The sequence below is a fragment of the Ahaetulla prasina genome, chromosome 3 (genome assembly GCF_028640845.1).
Source record: "Ahaetulla prasina isolate Xishuangbanna chromosome 3, ASM2864084v1, whole genome shotgun sequence".
Taxonomy (NCBI): Eukaryota; Metazoa; Chordata; class Lepidosauria; order Squamata; family Colubridae; genus Ahaetulla; species Ahaetulla prasina.
This window is the reverse complement of record NC_080541.1, coordinates 46162764-46181249: the sequence shown is the minus strand read 5'-3', so window position 1 is coordinate 46181249 and position 18486 is coordinate 46162764. Positions and strand designations below refer to the sequence as shown.

General features: G+C 36.1%; 1 protein-coding gene across 3 annotated transcripts in view; it reads right to left on the bottom strand.

Moving 5' to 3' along the window:
* Positions 1–18486, bottom strand: part of ASPH (aspartate beta-hydroxylase) — a 108214-nt gene that overhangs the window by 27191 nt on the left and 62537 nt on the right. For all 3 annotated transcript variants that reach the window (XM_058174531.1, XM_058174533.1, XM_058174532.1), the window contains 7 exons: positions 16550–16585; positions 13840–13925; positions 12957–13043; positions 9448–9598; positions 5290–5426; positions 2777–2875; positions 2196–2285 (listed from right to left, as the gene is read on the bottom strand). In XM_058174531.1, the coding sequence (XP_058030514.1) occupies positions 2196–2285; positions 2777–2875; positions 5290–5426; positions 9448–9598; positions 12957–13043; positions 13840–13925; positions 16550–16585 (686 nt within the window). The remainder of the gene's footprint in view (positions 1–2195; positions 2286–2776; positions 2876–5289; positions 5427–9447; positions 9599–12956; positions 13044–13839; positions 13926–16549; positions 16586–18486) is intronic.

The window sequence follows — 18486 nt, the reverse complement described above, 5'->3', positions numbered from 1 at the left end:
GGGCATTGCTTGCATATTTGTTCAAAAGCATTTAAAACTATTTTTCACACCTTCTTATTCATATGGTAAGATTGGAATAGAGCAGGGTGTCAAACTGGATTTCTTCAAGGGCCGGGTCAGCATTGTACTTCTCTGTGGGCTAGCTGGAGGTGGGGGGAAGGCAGGCCTTGAGTTTGATACCCTTGGAGTAGAGAGTCAGACCAGAAGGATACATTTCCCACAACTGCAGTTAAGAATGCCTGTATCCATTTTTGGCATTATATAGCTAGGAGCAGTTTAACTAATTCCATGAATTTAAAACCTTTATCCAGTTATGTAAAAGTACTCATTTGGAACTAATCTTTCAAAACATCAGTAGCTTAATTTTTAGTCCTGACTGCAACCTTAGATAATGAACATATATTTTCAGTAATGGGGATTACAAATGCTTATGTACTGATTTCTTTCTTTGATGAAATCTTGAATTTGAATATAGTCAGTATTTCTCTGTGTTCATTCAGAACTGACTCATAGTAACAAATTCAGTGGCATGTTTTGTCCAAAGAAGATCTTTTTTATGAACCCTAATTTTGTTGCAAAGTAGATTATCCGTTGAATAATATATACTATATAAACCACACTGAAAAATAATGTATATATCAAATTAACACAGCTTGATTGCCTGATTTGTCATGTTTGTAACAGGAAAAAAATAATTTGAGCTGATCTGTGGGCAACCTCGGGACTAAATATTCGTCTCCCACCTTTAACATCTACATAAGGCTGTTGAGTCTGGTCATCCATCAGTTTGGGGCCATATATTCTCAGTATATCAATGATATACAACAGTAAATCTCAATTGTGGGCTGGCCAAATGATGCTGTTGAAGTCATATCCCAGTGCTTGATGGCTCTGAAGATTTGGATGAAGAGGAACAAGCTGGACCTTAAACGTAATCAGACTGAGTAGTTGTGTATGTTTGGGCCCAGCTATGAAATATCTTTCTTCTTCAGCTTTCTTCTTCAGCTTTTTAATGCAGAATCCGGGTTGAGTCTAGCATGCAATCTACAGGTCCTTCTGAACTCACAGTTCTTTGAATGGCAGGTCGCAGAAGGTGGCCAGGAGGCCTTTGCATAGATTCTCTTGCACATCAAGGGTGCCCTATCCTGGATTAAAAGGCCATTCAAATAATCATTCATGCCTTAATCACTTTGTGGTAGGAGTGTAATCTTTATAGGGCTTTCTCTGAAAACCATTTGGAAGATACAGACAGTCCAAAAATCCAATGGCTCAAACAGTAATGTGCAAGCCATATTGTATTTATAATGCCTATGCTTTGTGATTTGTACTGGCTGTCAATTGGATTCTAGGTGCAATAAGGCTAATTGTCACTTTTAAAGCTTTACATGGCATGGGGTAGATCATTATTTGAAGGGACATCTGTTTCCTAAGGTTTCTGCCCTTCTGCAACATTCTGACTTGTGTGGAATCTCATTGATTATACAATGCTATTTAGCAGGACTTCTATGTCTTAACATCTGCCCTCTGAAATAGGATTTCCCCCTAGATTTGCATGGTTCCTCCATAGATTTGCATGATTAGTACCAAAAGCATGGCTTTTAGCCAAATCTTGGGCTAAACTTAATAGGGAAGGGATAACTTAAAAGGAAGAGAATGCTTCTTTTCTGTTCAGCTGCAACTTTTAATAACTATAAAAAATTCATAGCATAAGGAATAAATATTAGGCACAGGCTTATCTAAAATAGTATTCCAAAACCACTTTGCCAGCTATTTATGCATTTATTAAACTTTTAATAGGCACAGAAAAAGCCACTCCAATGTTAAAGATATTAGTATTGTCTCTAGTTAAGTTCTGAGTGTTGACCAAAATATACAATTGAAGAGGCAGCAAAGTAACAAGGTAACAGGTAAGGTAACAGTTACAGAGTTGGAAGGGACCTTGGAGGTCATCTAGTCCAACCCCCTGCTCACGTAGGAGACCTATACTAGGGATTCGAACCATCGAACTGCCAACCTTTCTGATCGACAAGCTCAGCGTCTTAGCCACTGAGCTACTTAGCCAGCCTTTACTTCCTGTACAGCAAGATAGGTTTGGCTTCTCTTGTCAGGTTCCTAGCCATTAGGACTAAGTTAACCCTCCCCTCTGCTGCTATGATCTAATTTGCTTTTTCAAATGAACTTAGTAGACTTCCTACCTCCTTGTTTCCAACTCGCTGCATGGCATCACCCAAATGAAAATAAAAGCGGCCATCATCAGTGCCAGGATCGCCTGTTTCTAGACCTTCCTAGGAAAAAAGACAGAAACCACATCAATTACCTGTTAAGTCATTTTAAATTCATTCCTAATGTTATCAGTGTATTGAGATCCACAAGAAAATGTGCCAGCCAGCCAGCTATTCCCTGCAACACAAGATACTTCTTCCTCAAGTGTTCAGATGTGAAAATCATTATTGCTTATAACTCAACATGTATTATCCTACTATTTTAAAGAAGATTACTGCAGAAGATTACTTCAGAAAAACAATCACAAAAAGGGATATATGAATTAGCTTTTGAACAGGGTGGCTAGAAAGCTGGAAAAAACATTATATGATTACTGGAAGTCCCGAATCTGGAGATACATAGCACGTACCAATGGCCTTTAAGACATCTCTACTATTGAATATTTCACATCTGATCCTATACAATACATGACATCCCAATTGCCTTCCTTTCAGCAGCAACATCTTTTGCTTTCTCAAATAGAAAAAGATAAAAGTCGCAATGTAAATTTTACTTTCAGATAGGGAATGCTTTCTTCAATCTTGTTCTCTGCCTTCAGAATGAATCCATAATGCACTTTTGCAAATCCATCATTAGGAGCCAGGCTTAGAACCTAAGGCAGAACAAAAATAATAATAATGACAACTTCACCTCTGTAGCTTTCTAAAACATCAATGAATTTTTAGAAAACCTAAAAATGTATTTTTTTCCCTGTCAGTCCTTCTCTTTTCTCTATCTGGTAGCATTATGCTAGTCTGGAATAGGACTAGCAGCTGACAGACTCAGAATCTAGTCCCTACTCAGCCTCGGGAACTTTGGGCCAGGTGCTCTAGTTCAGACCATGAGTATACTGGTTAAGGTTCTGGACTATGAGCAGGGAGGCCTAGGCTGTAGTTTACCCTACCCATAGATGTTCACTGGGTGACCATTGGGCCTGTCACTCTTTCTCAGCCCAATCAACCTCAAAGGACTCTTGCTGGAGAAAAATAGGAAAAAAGACCACTTTGTTTGCTACCTTGAGTTCTTATTTAAAAAAAAGGGGGGGCCAAGCTGTAAATCCAATAAATATTTTTTTTAAAAGCAAAAAGTGATGTTGTCATGATGTGCAAGTCCCTGCTATATAACACTTTCTTCCCCAGTAGAAACAGAGAAAAATTCAAACTTGGCAGCAGATGTGAAATGTTACAAGAAAGAAGAGAAAAACTCAGTATCAATGGAACATAGTGGTTTCGATACCACTTTCTTTTTGCGTCTCAGATGGAATACAGTAGAAATGAAATTTCTCATAGAAATGGATTTTATTAAGATCCATGTTAAGAATTCTGAATGTTGGATTTGTACAATGGAATGTTGCTATCTGTACAATGTATTTAATGGAAGATGGGGTGCCAAACAGTACAGAGAACACCACATGTCTGTTTAATAGGGGAATTTTCCTTGTAACAAAGTCACCTGACTCCATTAGCCATTACATGCATGGTTCAGAGCACTAGCATAACCCGAATAAGTGAAAACATGTCTTCAGCTTTCTTGTACTACAGAGGAAGCCCTTGAAAAAAAGTAAAAACAAGATCAATTCCTGTTTGAAAACAAAAGCAGCTTTGATTTCTTACAAAGAGTATCTTTAATGTATTGTGTTCAATTCCAGACTATGACAGTCAAAAGAAAAATATATAATGGGGGGGAAAAGTGAAATGCTACCGCTTTTTTGACATTGCCTCCAAGCTGTGATACAATGGATGGTCTCATAAAACATTTCCCAGAAATAGGGCACATTTCCCATCAGATTGATTTCCAGTTAAAGACATATAATTCTTTGATTTAATTTTTACTACTTAGCTTCACTGAAGGAGTGAGATTTTTTTCAAACAGGTCTGAATAATTGAAGGCCTGAATAACACTGAAGTCAAGCTGTTAAAATCTGGCTCTTTAACAGCTGACAGATTACAAGACTTTACCATTGATCTTGCTAGTTAAAGCGATTGAGAGCAATAGTTAACAGCATTTTAAGACCACAGAAAAGATTTCTGTAAGTTTGCAGCTGACCTACAATTTCTTATTCCAATTCATGGATGTGAAGGAATATACTATGGTCAACACTATGGCACTCAGAGGTGCCATGGTGCCAGGGCTGCCATTAGAATAAATAAGAAAATTTCATAAAATCTCATGAAAACCATGCAGGATTGCTTTTCTCAGATAGATAGAGAGACAGATTGACAGACTGAGAGACCAACAGATAGACATGACTATGAGGGGTCCTTGGTGCTCTCTGAGCTTGGTTATTTCCTTCCAGATTTTTCATTACCTATATTAGGTAACATCATCAGTTTTTTGGTGATGTTACCTCACAGGTGTCAAACTTGCAGCATCACATTACCATCACATGACATATCGCACCATTTTTCCCCTTCATGGAGCTGGGGTGGGCGTGACCTGTGCATGACGCATCCGGCCCATGGGCCGCCAGTTTGACACCCCTGTGTTACCTCGTTTGGGTAATGAAACATCTGCAAGAAAATAACCAAGCTCACAGAATATCAAGGACCCCTCATTTCAACCAGGAGCTACAAATATTCTCTTTTATTGAGACATGAATATTTCAGAAGCACTATCCTCATTCTCAACTTGCTTAATTTATTTGTAGCAGTACTGTCACATAGCTGGGTTTGAATGACTAAAGAAAGCTATGATGTTGCCCTGAATATGTCATCCTTATCTAAATGGAAGAAGAAAAGAGTAAAAGATATAAAAATTAAGGACCTAGAATTTGAAAAAAAGCATATAAATAGTGAAACCTACTTTTAAGGCTTATAGGCATTGCCCATTAATGCCTTAGAGAATGTCAAAATGATGTCTTTAGATTTGTGAAAATAAATAGGCAATGCAATTAATCAATTACTTATATCTAGGGTTTTTATCCACCTACCTAGATTAGTTTAATGCATGGTTCTTCTATATAAAGACTTGCATAATCACATATATAGTATTTTCGGAATCATTTATCTGTACTTAATAGAAGCTCACCTCCTGGTAAACCTTCTTGGCATTGCTGTTGTCTCCAATTAAAAGATAACCCACTCCAAGGTTGTTCTTGAATGAAGTATCATTAGGAAACAGGCCAACCAGTTTCTGTAGTGTAACTAATGAACCTCGCATGCGACCTAATTTGATGGGAAAACAATAAAAAAGCAACTTGGCTACACATATGAAGAAACAACTTGGAATGCAAGAACTTTGCTAATAAAATAAATTAAGTTTGTTAAACAATAAAACAGACTATCTGCTATTAAACATTGGAACATGTATAATTGTACACTTCTAAGGCATGCCTTAGAAAACTATGAGTGTATTGCCTAGTGTTATGGAGACCTCTAGAGCACAATCAAAGCATTTTCACCATTCTCTTTTTGGGCAATAAAATACATGTTCCAAATTGTTGGTCTTTTTTCTCAACTGCATCAATTACAGATATAAATAAACGGGCTTTAATCACAGTATTCACAATTATCACACTATTTAATGAAAGGCTGGCTGCTCGTATATCTTTGAAACTACATAGGCTACCTCAGAATAAACCTAGGAAAATTACTACCTTTAATGATTCAAATGTAAATTATACATGTAATATAATGCTCCTGGGAATGATTAGTTGAAATGCATTTTGTGACAAATGATTTATTTTTCACAATAAAACTTCAGCTTGTAAGCCTGTACACTGCAATTTCAGCCACTGGAAACAAACAGGTGTATTTGCATTAGGCCTGTATTTGATTCACTTTAACAAAGAGATTTACGCAAGCAGGTGACCTGATTCTTTTTGTAGATGTGAGAGACAAAACAGTTTATATTGCCTCCAATTGCTTTGAGCTGCAGGAGAAGGCTCATCTTAGCATTCTCTATATGCATTGGCCACTTAGGTTCTGACTGTTTCAGCACATGCTGTGAGGATTATCCACAGCCTTCCCAAAAGCACAATCTGGAAGATTTTCAGCATGAGTCAAGAATTCTCCAGTCTGGCAGCTTCAGCACACCTTCAAATTTCCACAGCATTTGCCAAAGCTGGCAAGAGTGCAGCTGCAGCACTTTTGACCCACAAATATAGAAAAGCATTTCTCTCTACCTATCATTTCCTCTGCATGAGTTCTCAGGGGGGAAAGGTGAGAATGGTTACCAAAAGTCTGCAACTTGGAAAGATGCTGCCATCATTGGACTACCTGATTTGATTATGCTTAACCTGTTTCTTCAGTTACTCTCTGGGACATTCTGAGGTATAACTTGAAAAAGACAAGACCTAGGCAGAAATTCATGAGGACAAATACCGTATTTTTCAGAGTATAAGACGCACCTTTTTCCCCCATAAAAGAGGGTGAAAATTTAGGTGTGTCTTATACACTGAATGTAGCCCCACCAAGCCTCTCAAACAGAGATTTCAGAGGCTGAAAAAAAAGCAAGGTGCAGAGCTCACAACCAATGAACTTATTGCTAAAGTTCACCTCTAGGAACAGCTGATTGAGGGTATTCAGGGAGGCCGATCGACCTGCCAGTCAGCTTTTTTCTTATTTTCCTCCCCAAAAACTAAGGTATAGTCCAGTGCATCTTTTTTTTTTTAATTCAAAAAGTTTTACAAAGAAAAATTTTCCCCCCCTTTCCCCCCAACCCCTCTCCCTTCACAAACCCTCTCCCCCCCCCCCCCGGCTTCCCGGAACAAACACAAGGTATAGTTAAAAATAAAACAAACATATGCTAAAAAAATTTTTTCCCAAAACTATTATACCAATTCTCCCTCTCTAGCTCTGACTTCCTCCTTACATAACCAAATCCTTCAAAAAATTAACAATAAACAGTAATAAAATATATAAATCAGTAGAACAAATTAATCCTAAAATATTTAAAACCAGCTAAAGCATAAAAATCCAATCCAGTTCAGAGAATATCTCCTTATAGCTTCTATAACCATATAACCATATAATTTCCCCAAGTCTTTCTTACATAAGATCTTTCAAGAATATTCTATTTAAAATTCAATACAACAGATTATAAAAGTTATAAAATTTCAATAGACGAAATTAGAATATTATTTAATTAATTACAATATCTATTCAACTTTAGTCCTTCCTGATCAATATCCAGTATATCCAAGAATCTAGTCTCTTATAATCACAAATTGCCTTCGGGGACACTAATATTTTGTCTATTAATATTTTAAAAACCTTGTTTCAAGAATAATACTTTTGTCTCTTGCCATTTTTTTTGGTGCATTAATCTCTGTCTTTCCTTCGTTGCTCCTTTTAAAAAGTCAATCACAATATTTCCTAGTAATTCCTTATGTCCAGAAATCCAAAAATTACTGCCGTATATTCCATTAGTCCAAAAAGAGAACTCTTGGGAAACATTAAGCTTGTGGGTCTTTTCCATTTGAGGGACAATCTCCTGTAGCACAAATTCAGGCAGCTCATCCAAACTATTTAAAGAAAACTTCTTTAGATCACCTTGTTTCTTCACGATCAAATCTTCATATTTATCCACTTTTATTTGTATGTCCTCCATTCCATTTTCCGAATAATTGCACTGGTTAATTTGCTCCAAACTCTCATCCAAAACTTTTTATTTTTTATCTATTTATCAATTCGTATTTTTGAATAATTAAATACATACTTTCTGTGTAGTCCTGTATAAAGTCACGAATCCATTCTTCTGAAAGAACCTCCATAACAAAATTCCTGCTGAGATTCCCCTTATAAAGTACTTAAACAGCGTAATATAATCCAACAGTCCACAGTCAAACACAATAAGATAAAATCTCCATTCAGTTTCGATTCAACAGCAAAGCTCCCTTTGATGTATCGCTCTGCTTTCAGTTTCTCTAAAACGAAACTGAAGGGGGGGCGGAAGTCAGAAAATCAAAAATACTTGCAAACCAATAATTGTTCCTCACACTCGTTCCGCCTGCTTTTCGTATCCACAAAAAGAAATCAATTGCTAGCAGAAGTGGACACCTTCCTCTTTTCCTGCTTTTTCAGGAGCGCAGAGAATACTGGAGGTGGGGGAGGGGTAAATAAGGGGATTCGACCGTTCAGGACTTTGTATTACAAAAACAAAGCCCCTAGGAGAATCTACCCAACTCCTCCCCCTTGCTCTGTCTCTCTCTTTCAACCAGAGAGAGAAATGAAGCCGGGATCAGTTGTTAAATCCGTCTTTTACCATATTCAATGCAGAGTGCCATAAATTAGCACCCAACGAGAAAGGTGGCGCCACCCAGAAGCCAGTCCAGTGCATCTTATAGTCCAAAAAATGTGGTACTTTTCAGGAACTAATGTGATTTGTTTCAAATCTCAGGCAGAAAGAGGGTAACATTATGCATTTGTGCAATTAAAAGAAATAAGGCCGGATTACACCCTGACTTCTCATAAAAGCCATTAATTTTAATTACTAGTTCATAGCAACATTAGTTTTCATTGAATTATTTCATTTTTTATCTAATTTATTTTGTTTATTTATTATTTCATTTATTTTTATAATTAACTCAAGATGGCAAACGTACCTAATACTTCTTCCTCCTGATTATTCCTTCCTTTTCCTATTTTCTACACAACAAAATACTATGAGGTGAGTTGGGCTGAGAGAGAATGACTGGCCCAAAGTCACCCTGTTGGCTTTCATATCTAAGGCGGAACTAGAACTGTCTCCTAGTTTCTAGCCTGGTACCTTAACTGCTAGACCAAACTGGCGCCTAGGAATTGCTGAATTTAGGAACTGCTGAATTATCAGCCAGTTAACAATTGCTACTTAAGTGATAATTTGTCCAGTGCAATTTTCTTCAAATGTCACTGTCAGATTCAATAGAAATTTGTTGCAGGATTCTCTCTCCCTCTCCCCCTCCCTCTCCGCTCTCTCTCCCGTCCATCCATCATCTGTCTGTCTGTCTGTCTGTCTATCTATTTATCTTTTATACACCACCCATCTTACCTACTTTAAGTGACTCTAGATGGTTTACAATAAACATTTAAGAGACTGAGAGATATTTTGAGAGTATTCAAATTAATTTAATAGGTTTCCATCCTGCCTGATGCTCATAAGCTTAGGAGCTTGGAAACTACAAAAGAATATCACATTCCTGGATATGAAAATATAGAACATTTTTCAACATTCGGGCCACTGGTAACTACGGTTTCAGAAACTTACCAAGAAACTGCTGCCTGTCTGCCCGCCGTTTCAGTGTCATCTTTACTAGATCATCAGGGACATTTGGCAGACTGGCCACTTCACCATAGGTAGTGATAGATCGTTGGAGTATTTCATTGCTTCTCATTTTCTCAGCCAAGTCATCCTCACTCTGTATGTGACAATAAAACATTAATTAGTATTGAAATTTCTATCAAACTTAAAGCATGGGTTAAATTAATCAGTGGCTATTAGATTATAACATTTATTTCAAAATCATCATTATGTGAGTTCTAAAATTTTGATGTGTAAAAACTGAATATGGCAGATACATAATTCTTGAATACGAAAGGAAGAATGAGACTTCAACTCCGTGACACTGTTATATCATCAAAAACAAAGAACTTATTTTAAGAGTTTAAAAGCCATGTCTCTATCCAGATATGACCGTTGCTTCAAAACGATCAATACATTTTCAATGCATGTCTTTCCTTAGTTTCTTTTTTCTGGGATGCTTATATAGTGACTTTGAACTTAAGATGATCTTGTCTTCCACTCCTTGTAGAAAAAGGAACATAAGGCTGAAAAAAACAAAAATATCTGCTATTGTATTCTAAATGCATCTAAAATGACTATCATATTTTAATAGTAGGTAATTTCGTAATTAATTTTGTAAGTTTCAATAGTATCATGTCTGCATTTTAGTTATAGTAAGCTAGTGCTACTAAGTTTTAAGGATTTAAATATATTCCTTTGTGGGTTTTTACACTGATGTCCTTAAAAAAATTACACAGTACAGGTAGTTTTTGACTTATGACCACAGTTGGAATCGGAACCTCTGTTGTTAGGTGATGCGTGTGTTAGGTGAAATACAATTGATTTTATGATTTTTTGGGTTGGAGTCGTTATGCAAATTACATAGTCATTAAGCAAATCCAGCTTCTCCCATTGAGTTTGCTTGTCAGACCTCCCTAAGGTTACAAATGGTGATCATGTGACTCCAGGACCCTACAACCATTATAAATATATGCCAGTTGCTAAATGCCCAAATCATGATTATGTGACTGCAGGAATACTACAACAGTTGTAAGTGTGAAGACTGATTGTAAGGCACTTTTTTCAGTGCTGTCATAACTTGGAACAGTCATTAAACAAATGGTCATAAATTGAGGACTACCTGTACATTTTCGCCAGATAATTTCAGACTGCAGGATTAGGGAACGTACTCTCATTTTAGGATTACATCACCTGAGAAGGGTAGGAGAGCGAATACCATGTCTTAATCCCTTGTAATGTGAGAAGTTCAAAGGCGTTCAGAAGAGAAAAGGCATGAGCTAGCTAGTCTCTTCTACTCATGTAAGGAAGTGTTACATTATATCACCTGTTCCCTTCTTTCAGGGAAAGCCTGAAAGCTGATGAAGTAGGATCAAAGTGGTACTGCTTTTAAAAAATTATGCAGTTAACCATTTAATTTTTACAGGACAGGGGAAAACCCTAGCCCTGTCTAGGGTTATGTAAGGAATTCTCCCCCCCCCCAAATCACCTATGTAACTTGAGCCCTTGATATTTGCACTTTATACTCAACTCCTTGGAAGGGAGGCTAAGACTCTGAGCTTGTCGATTAAAAGGTCGGCAGTTCAGCAGTTCAAATCCCTAGTGCAGCGTAACGGAGTGAGCTCCTGTTACTTGTCCCAGCTTCTGCCAACCTACCAGTTCGAAAGCATGTAAAAAATGCAAGTAGAAACATAGGGACCACCTTTGGTGGGAAGGTAACAGCGTTCCATGCGCCTTTGGTGTTTAGTCATGCTGGCCATATGACCATGGAGACATCTTCAGACAGTGCTGGCTCTTCGGCTTTGAAACGGAGATGAGCATGGGAACAGCTAGCACATATGTTACCTTTACCTTTTTAATCAACTCCTTGCCACTTAAGTTATCTGAACCATCCAAATGTATCTCTCTTTCTCCTATTTTTGGGACTGACTTAAATGGATATTTGATACTTAGTTCCATTCACTCAGTGCAATATAAGCAGATAAAAGATTTAATACTGAACCCCAATTAGTACCTTGTCTGTATTTAGCCAATATTATTAGGATAAATTTAAATGATTATTCTAATGCCATGAAAAAGACGTCTTAATTTCAATTATTTAGATCCAAAAATCTAAATTTTGTAATCATTTGTCCCTAAGTGCAACATTGTTGGATATGGCTAGCTATCAAATGCTTTCTCACACATACAATAAACAGGACTATTCAGCTTCGGATGTTTTTAAAACTTCTGTTTGGTAGTGCAGTGGTTAGAATGCAGTTTTTCAGGCTAATTCTGCTGACTGCAAGCAGTTCAATTCTCACCGGCTCAGGTTGACTCAGCCTTCCATCCTTCCAAGGTCAGTAAACTGAGGACCCAGATTGTTGGAGGCGATATGCTGACTCTGTAAACCGCTTAGAAAGGGCTGTAAAAGCACTGTGAAGCAGTATGTAAGTCTAAGTGCTATTGCTATTGCTATTCTCATTCACAAAATAATGAAATGGCAATTCTATACTATAAAGAATCTGTAGGGGAACTCCCTGAGAAATCCAGAGGTTTGTAACATGCAGAATCAGGGCTACCTGTGTACACCAATGCTGAAAATTTGGGCTCGCTTCCAAATCCATACAAAAGTTAGTAGCAAATTGGAATTTTCAATATGACAAAATGAAAAACAAATAAAATTGAGAAAAAACATTCATTCTTTATTAAGTTTCTCCCTCCCTCCAATCCCAATTTTATAGGAATGCTTTCTTTCAAAGTCAGATTTTGGCCTCAAAAAAGGTGATCATTCCCACCAGGGTCCTTTTCATGCCATGCTACAATTTGGCCATTAAATTCCATAATTCACTATGCTCTGTACTTGTTTTTTTTTTGCCAGTTCTGAACCATATAATTTACTGATTACTGTACTTATTAAAAGAGAGAAATAAAGGAAGATACTCTTAGCTCAGAAGAATTTGTCAAAGTCCAATTAAGTTAGTTACAACAAAATAATGTACCTTAGTCTAACACATTATCTTATGAGATAATATTGTATTTCCCCCTATATATAGTGGTAGCTTGGTATGCAATTGCTTTGAAACTCATCGAATTTGGTACCCAGTGGATTCTGATATGAAAATTTTGTCCTGGTACTCATTATTTGTTTGGTATTCAATGAACAAGCTAGAACTTGTTGGTTTCAGCTGCCTTGGGACTCACTACATTCTTGCTTATGGGAAAAATTTGTTTGGTACTCATCATTTTTGGTACTCATCACACCTCCTGGAACCAATTAATGATGAGTACCAAGGTACCACTGTATTTTAAAGAATAAAAAAGTGATAGATTATGAAATCAGAAATGGTTTCCTAATGCAATTCTTCATTTTTTAATATCAATACTTTATTTAATTTACTTTATTTGCAATCGTTAAAAAATCTTGGATATATAATGAGATATACCATAGTTTGATTTTCCATGCACAACTTTTTGCTTTCTTGTTTAATTTTTACCTGGGCTTTTCCATATCTTGCTCGAGGACTTTGGGGATACTTGTTTACCAAAGCTTCAAATGCCTTTAAAGCTTCTTCTGTTTTCCCCTGAAAGTCATATAGAGATATGCTATAAATAAAGAAGAGAAATCCTTACAATTATTATTTAAGTAAGACTGCACCCCAGATATGTTGGATGCTGACTCCCACAAGGCCCAAACAAGGAAATATAAATATTGCAACTCAACACATATAGATGGAAAAAAGTTGGGGACTGCAGAACCTAGTGTCAGGGAAGCGTGGTGGAATATTTTGTACTTAAGATATAATATACAATTTTAATAACAGATACAATGACGTTTTGCAAATCCATTATTAAAATATCATTAAAAGAAATACAAACAATGATATAAATTCAGGGAAGAAAACAAAATTCTGTAGTGTCTGGGTTTAAAATGAATATCCTAGGAAAATTAAAAAGGCCTTGATAGGTATTTAAAATATAATTATTTAAGAGAGGATTAACTTTGAATAATTTCTGATCACTATGTTGAGAAATTAACACAAGCCATTTATCATAAAAAAAATCCTCATAACCTCTGAGAGAGATTATGACAAATGGCTTGTGCTAATTTCTATAGCTGTAAGACTATCACTCCAAAGACAAGATTGGTTGTACATCAATTACTGGCATATTGATGTTGATGAACGTTCAGAGATATTAAAACATTTCTGCTAATACCTATTCACACACTCTTTTTTCCCCCGAGAGGAAGTTTACTAGCAATTAATTTAGCAATGTGGCATGATACATGGACCGACACACACACACACACACACACACACACACACACACACACACACACACTAACTTGCAGTTTTAATTTTTCAAACTAAATTTTACCTTTTTGCGTAGCTTTTCTGCAGCATCAAGTTCAACTTTAATACTTTTATCAAATTTATTGAGCAATTTTGGTTTCTTCTTCTTTACTATGAAAGAGCATAAAAAACCCACAAAATTTCCACCAAGTTCAGTAATATTGGAGATTAATTTTGAGCAACTCAGGAACTCTGGTATAATAAATCAATTTTCCATCGGAAGGAAAAATACATTTTACATCCACAATAATTTGAAAACTAAAAATGGTATGTTGGTGTCAGCTTCTGCTTCCCATTCTCTCTCTGCCTCTTTCTTTCTTGCCCCAAACCTGCCCCACACTTATACCTACAAAGATCTCTCTCCCACCTTTCTGCCAACCCCATTATCCTCTTTGGTTTTTACCATTCTAAATGTGGTAAGTAGCAGAGCTATAGCTTTTATTGTTTGGAGGTCTCCGTATACACATAGGGGATCAACATGAATATAAAATATAAATAAGTAAGAAAGTCTCCCCCTCCAAGCAATGGGTGGAATAAATTCAAAAAATAAATCTGATGTAATAAATCTAAATTATTTCATTTAATATGGTCATTTTCTTTGTACAGTATCTTTTTCTGCCCTTTGGAGGGGCCATTGGGGATAAAACTGGCATTGAAATTTCAGGTTATGCATCTCCAATATCAACATTGAAAAGTTTACATCAAGAAATAAAGATAGCATATTTTTGGGGAGGTGGATGTTCCAACACTTCTGTATGGGGAAAATTAATCTAGAATGAACAAAAACACTCATGGAGCTTACCATTATAGAATTCAGGACAACCATGGCTACTAAGACAAATTGTAGATATTTTTAACCAGAACTCCAAAACCACCAACTGTTAAACCAATTTGTCAACTTGGTTTACAGCGACTGTAAGCGACTGTATTTCCCATATATATTTCTCATGTCAGAACTGTCATATTGTATTTTTAGGAGTTATCTACTTATGTAGCAGTGTTACTAGTCCTTCCGTTTAATATTTAAACACATTTATATATCAGTGGCAAAGACACTGAGCATTTCAATCAGAAGGTTGGCAGTTCAGTGGTTCGAATCCCTAGCGCCGCGTAATTGAATAAGCTCATTACTTGTCCCAGCATCTGCCAACCTGGCAGTTCGAAAGCAGGTAAAAAATGCAGGTAGAAAAATAGGGACCACTTTAGTGGGAAGGTAACAGCGCTCCGTGCGCCGTCAGCATTTAGTCATGCCGGCCAAATGACCATGGAGATGTTTTCAGACAGCGTGGGCTCTTTGGCTTAGAAACAAAGATAAGCATCCTAGAGCCGGAAACGACTAGCACACATGTGCAGGGGAACCTTTACCTTCACCCTTATATTTCGGTATTTTGTATATTACAACATTTTAGCTCAATGTGATTGATTGCATAGATAAATGCATGAAAAGAAAATAATAATTTACTATCATTTTTAAAGATTTGGGAGGTCTGTTTTCATAGATTCTTTCCAAGAACACACATATGCTTCAGGACATTGAGTTCACATTCTACCATATGCTATCCTGTTTTTGGACAAGGAAAAAATGACAGATGTCTACATTAGCCAGTACTGTATAACATTCTGGTGAATTCTGAAGAGGATTCAGAAGAAATGGTTGGATCTGATACATACAAAATGTCTCAATGATCCATTAAAGCAACCTTTTTTGGGTATGACTGAAAAAAAAAGTGCATCCACTTTCAGGAATCCATTCATAAAGATTAATTTCTTTTCCCCCCCCAAATTCATGTAGAAATCTAAAAAAAGGTTGGGCTGCTTCAGTCAATAGCAAGGTGGGGGCATTTCATGCTTGCACAATTCAGTTGGTTTTTTTCAGTAATTTTAAACAATGCATATTTTATGGTGTAACTTTTACAATACATATCAAAATCAATAAACTGCTATCTTAAGATAGCAACCTCTACAGAGCATTTCTTATTTCACTGGAAATCATAGTAGCCTTTTTTCTTGCTATATTTCTGTTCAAACATCATGTTATAATAATAAATCAAAAGGTATCAATACTGCCAGCTAAAGCAAAACTTTTCATCTCTTACCCATTTTATTTTAAACTGAAAATGTAGCTGACTCAACTCATTCAGCATAAGATTAGTAAGAAAACTGGAGATCTTCAACAATATATATTTAATGATAGGTCACGTCAGAAATTTGAAGGTTTGTCTCTTTGTCTCCGTCTTTTAGCACAAGAACAGCATGCTTCCAAATTGCAAATGCCAGGGAGCAATGGCTTGTGATGCACAGTAGGCATCTGGTTGCCCAAGCTTTTAAATTATTATCTTCTTTTGGGGTTTCTTTTTTCTTTTTGGAAGAAATGTGAAAAAGTATGTATTTCTTAAACAAGTAAAAAAGGTTGGAAATCAAGAAGTCTAAATGATACATTAGGGAGAAGTCTTAGGATTTGCCTGAGTGCCATTTCCAATGGAAAACATGATATCTGTAACTATGTAAACCATATAGATAAAACATTTTCTTCCCAAATCCTAGAATGGCATCCAAAGTATTTTTTAAAGATATGATTATTACTTTCTCAGATTGACCCTGTCTCACTGTAGGTGTCAAAGTCCCCCCCACCCCCCCAAAAAAAAACCGCAGAAAAAAATTAGACTATTTCAAATATGTCCTTACCAATGCAGGAATTTTAGATTTTTGAACTGTCTGTATTTTCAATTGCTTACCGTTTTCTTTTTGCAGAGTTTCTTTTTCACCATGTCCTGGAATAGGTAAACAGATTTCTTATCATCCTGATCTTTTTTAAAAGCAGGTTTAAATGTATATTCCCTGAATTATTAAAATGCTGTCTTCAAATAAATAGCATGTAACCATAATGTGCGCAGAGTAAAATATACGTGTTGTTAATTAAGGATGTGCAAAGTTTAAATGAGTTGCTTTGCTTTGATGATATTTTGAACATTTCCTTTGAAATGCTTCCAAAAGCAGTGTGCTTTCCCTCAGCTTCTAAAATCAAGTTCTGAGGCCTCCCCTGGTAACACCAATAAGTGGAAAAAGCTTTTGCCCATGTTAAAGCATACTACTGAATATTACTGCTGGCTATATGAACTGCTGGCTGAGGCTTTGAGATGACACAAAGTACCATTACCATCATCAGCCCAACAAGAATCACATCTGAAAAAGTTTTCCTTTTCAGATGGAATCCCAGTCTTGATCAGTTTCCTATATAAAAGCACATTTGCTATTCAAATAATCAGTTTGGACATTTGATGCTATTGAAATGTTCATACCAAGTCATATTTATAAAACAAGTTTGTTTAAATTATCTGAATATATTTGATATATCTGAAAAAAATTGATATTTCAACATATATGCAGAAATGACTTTTTCTTAATCAACCCATAATCTAAATCATATCAGTTTGATAATCATATCAAGCCAAATCAAATTTCTTAATTTTTTGTTGTATTGAATCAGATCAATTTTACAAATTACTGTAACTGTTAATCTGAATTGGATTTTGTATGGTATGCTTAGATTTGTTTTATATGTCTTCTATACTGTTAGTTCTACAGAGACTGTTATACCACTGTTAGGAAGGCACCATTTGTTACTCAGAACATACAGTATGTCACAGAAGTGAGTACACCCCCTCATATGTCACATTCACATTTGTGAACTAAATTCAGCAATGGTTAGCTAGGTTTAGTTCTACGGCACATGCAAGGAATTCTTTGTATTAACCTTAAAAACTGTTCGTGTAATCTATCTTGATGTCACAAGTCTCTGCAATGTCAATGTGAAGCAAATGGTCCTAATATGTTAAATAACAGTTTGAGTTATATCCTTAGTATAATACAACTCATGACATATTCTGGAAGTAATAGTTATGGCCATATTTTCTTTGTGCTTTCCTGAATTGTTTCTAGCTCTGCCTTCCTCCTTCCTCCCGAGTGGTCTTTTTCTAACCTTTTCAATGATTTAATGACCGATCACTAAAGTGTACGTCAGTATTTTTTTTTAAATAATGACTCGATTCATCAAACATTCTTCTGTATTTTATTGCAGCAAATGTTAACACAGAAGAAAGGTACGTATTTTAATAGTCCCCTTCACCTTGTCTCCATGGCACACTTATGTAAACAAGAAAAACATAGTAGCATAACAGAAAATTTGATCACAGCACAATCATCTTATCCCAACATTTCAAAAATAGAGTCGTACAAAATTCAATTTATTTTACCCAAAATAATCTTAATTATCCTTAAAATTATGGCTTTATAAAATGTATTGCTGTCATTTAGAAATGTACAATTTTAATTCCATGAAGAATAATACTTTGCCTCAATCTGTATGAACAGATTGTTTCCTAAGTATTATAAATATATATGGCATAGTCCTTCTAGCACAGTGTTCTCATTTGCTACAGCCCCTGTGCATACACAATGAATAGGGAGAGACCAAGGCAGTTATAGCTGATGGGAGCTCTTTCATGCACAGATGGAGAGACTGAGAAGAAGAGGACAAGTCCACAAAAATACCTGATAAAGCACTACGTACACACTCAAACTATGTAGCCCTTACTATCTTGGATTTCAACATAATAAAAATGCACTGCATTTATCTCTATTTATTCCCCCCAAAATATCAAGTTACAACCAA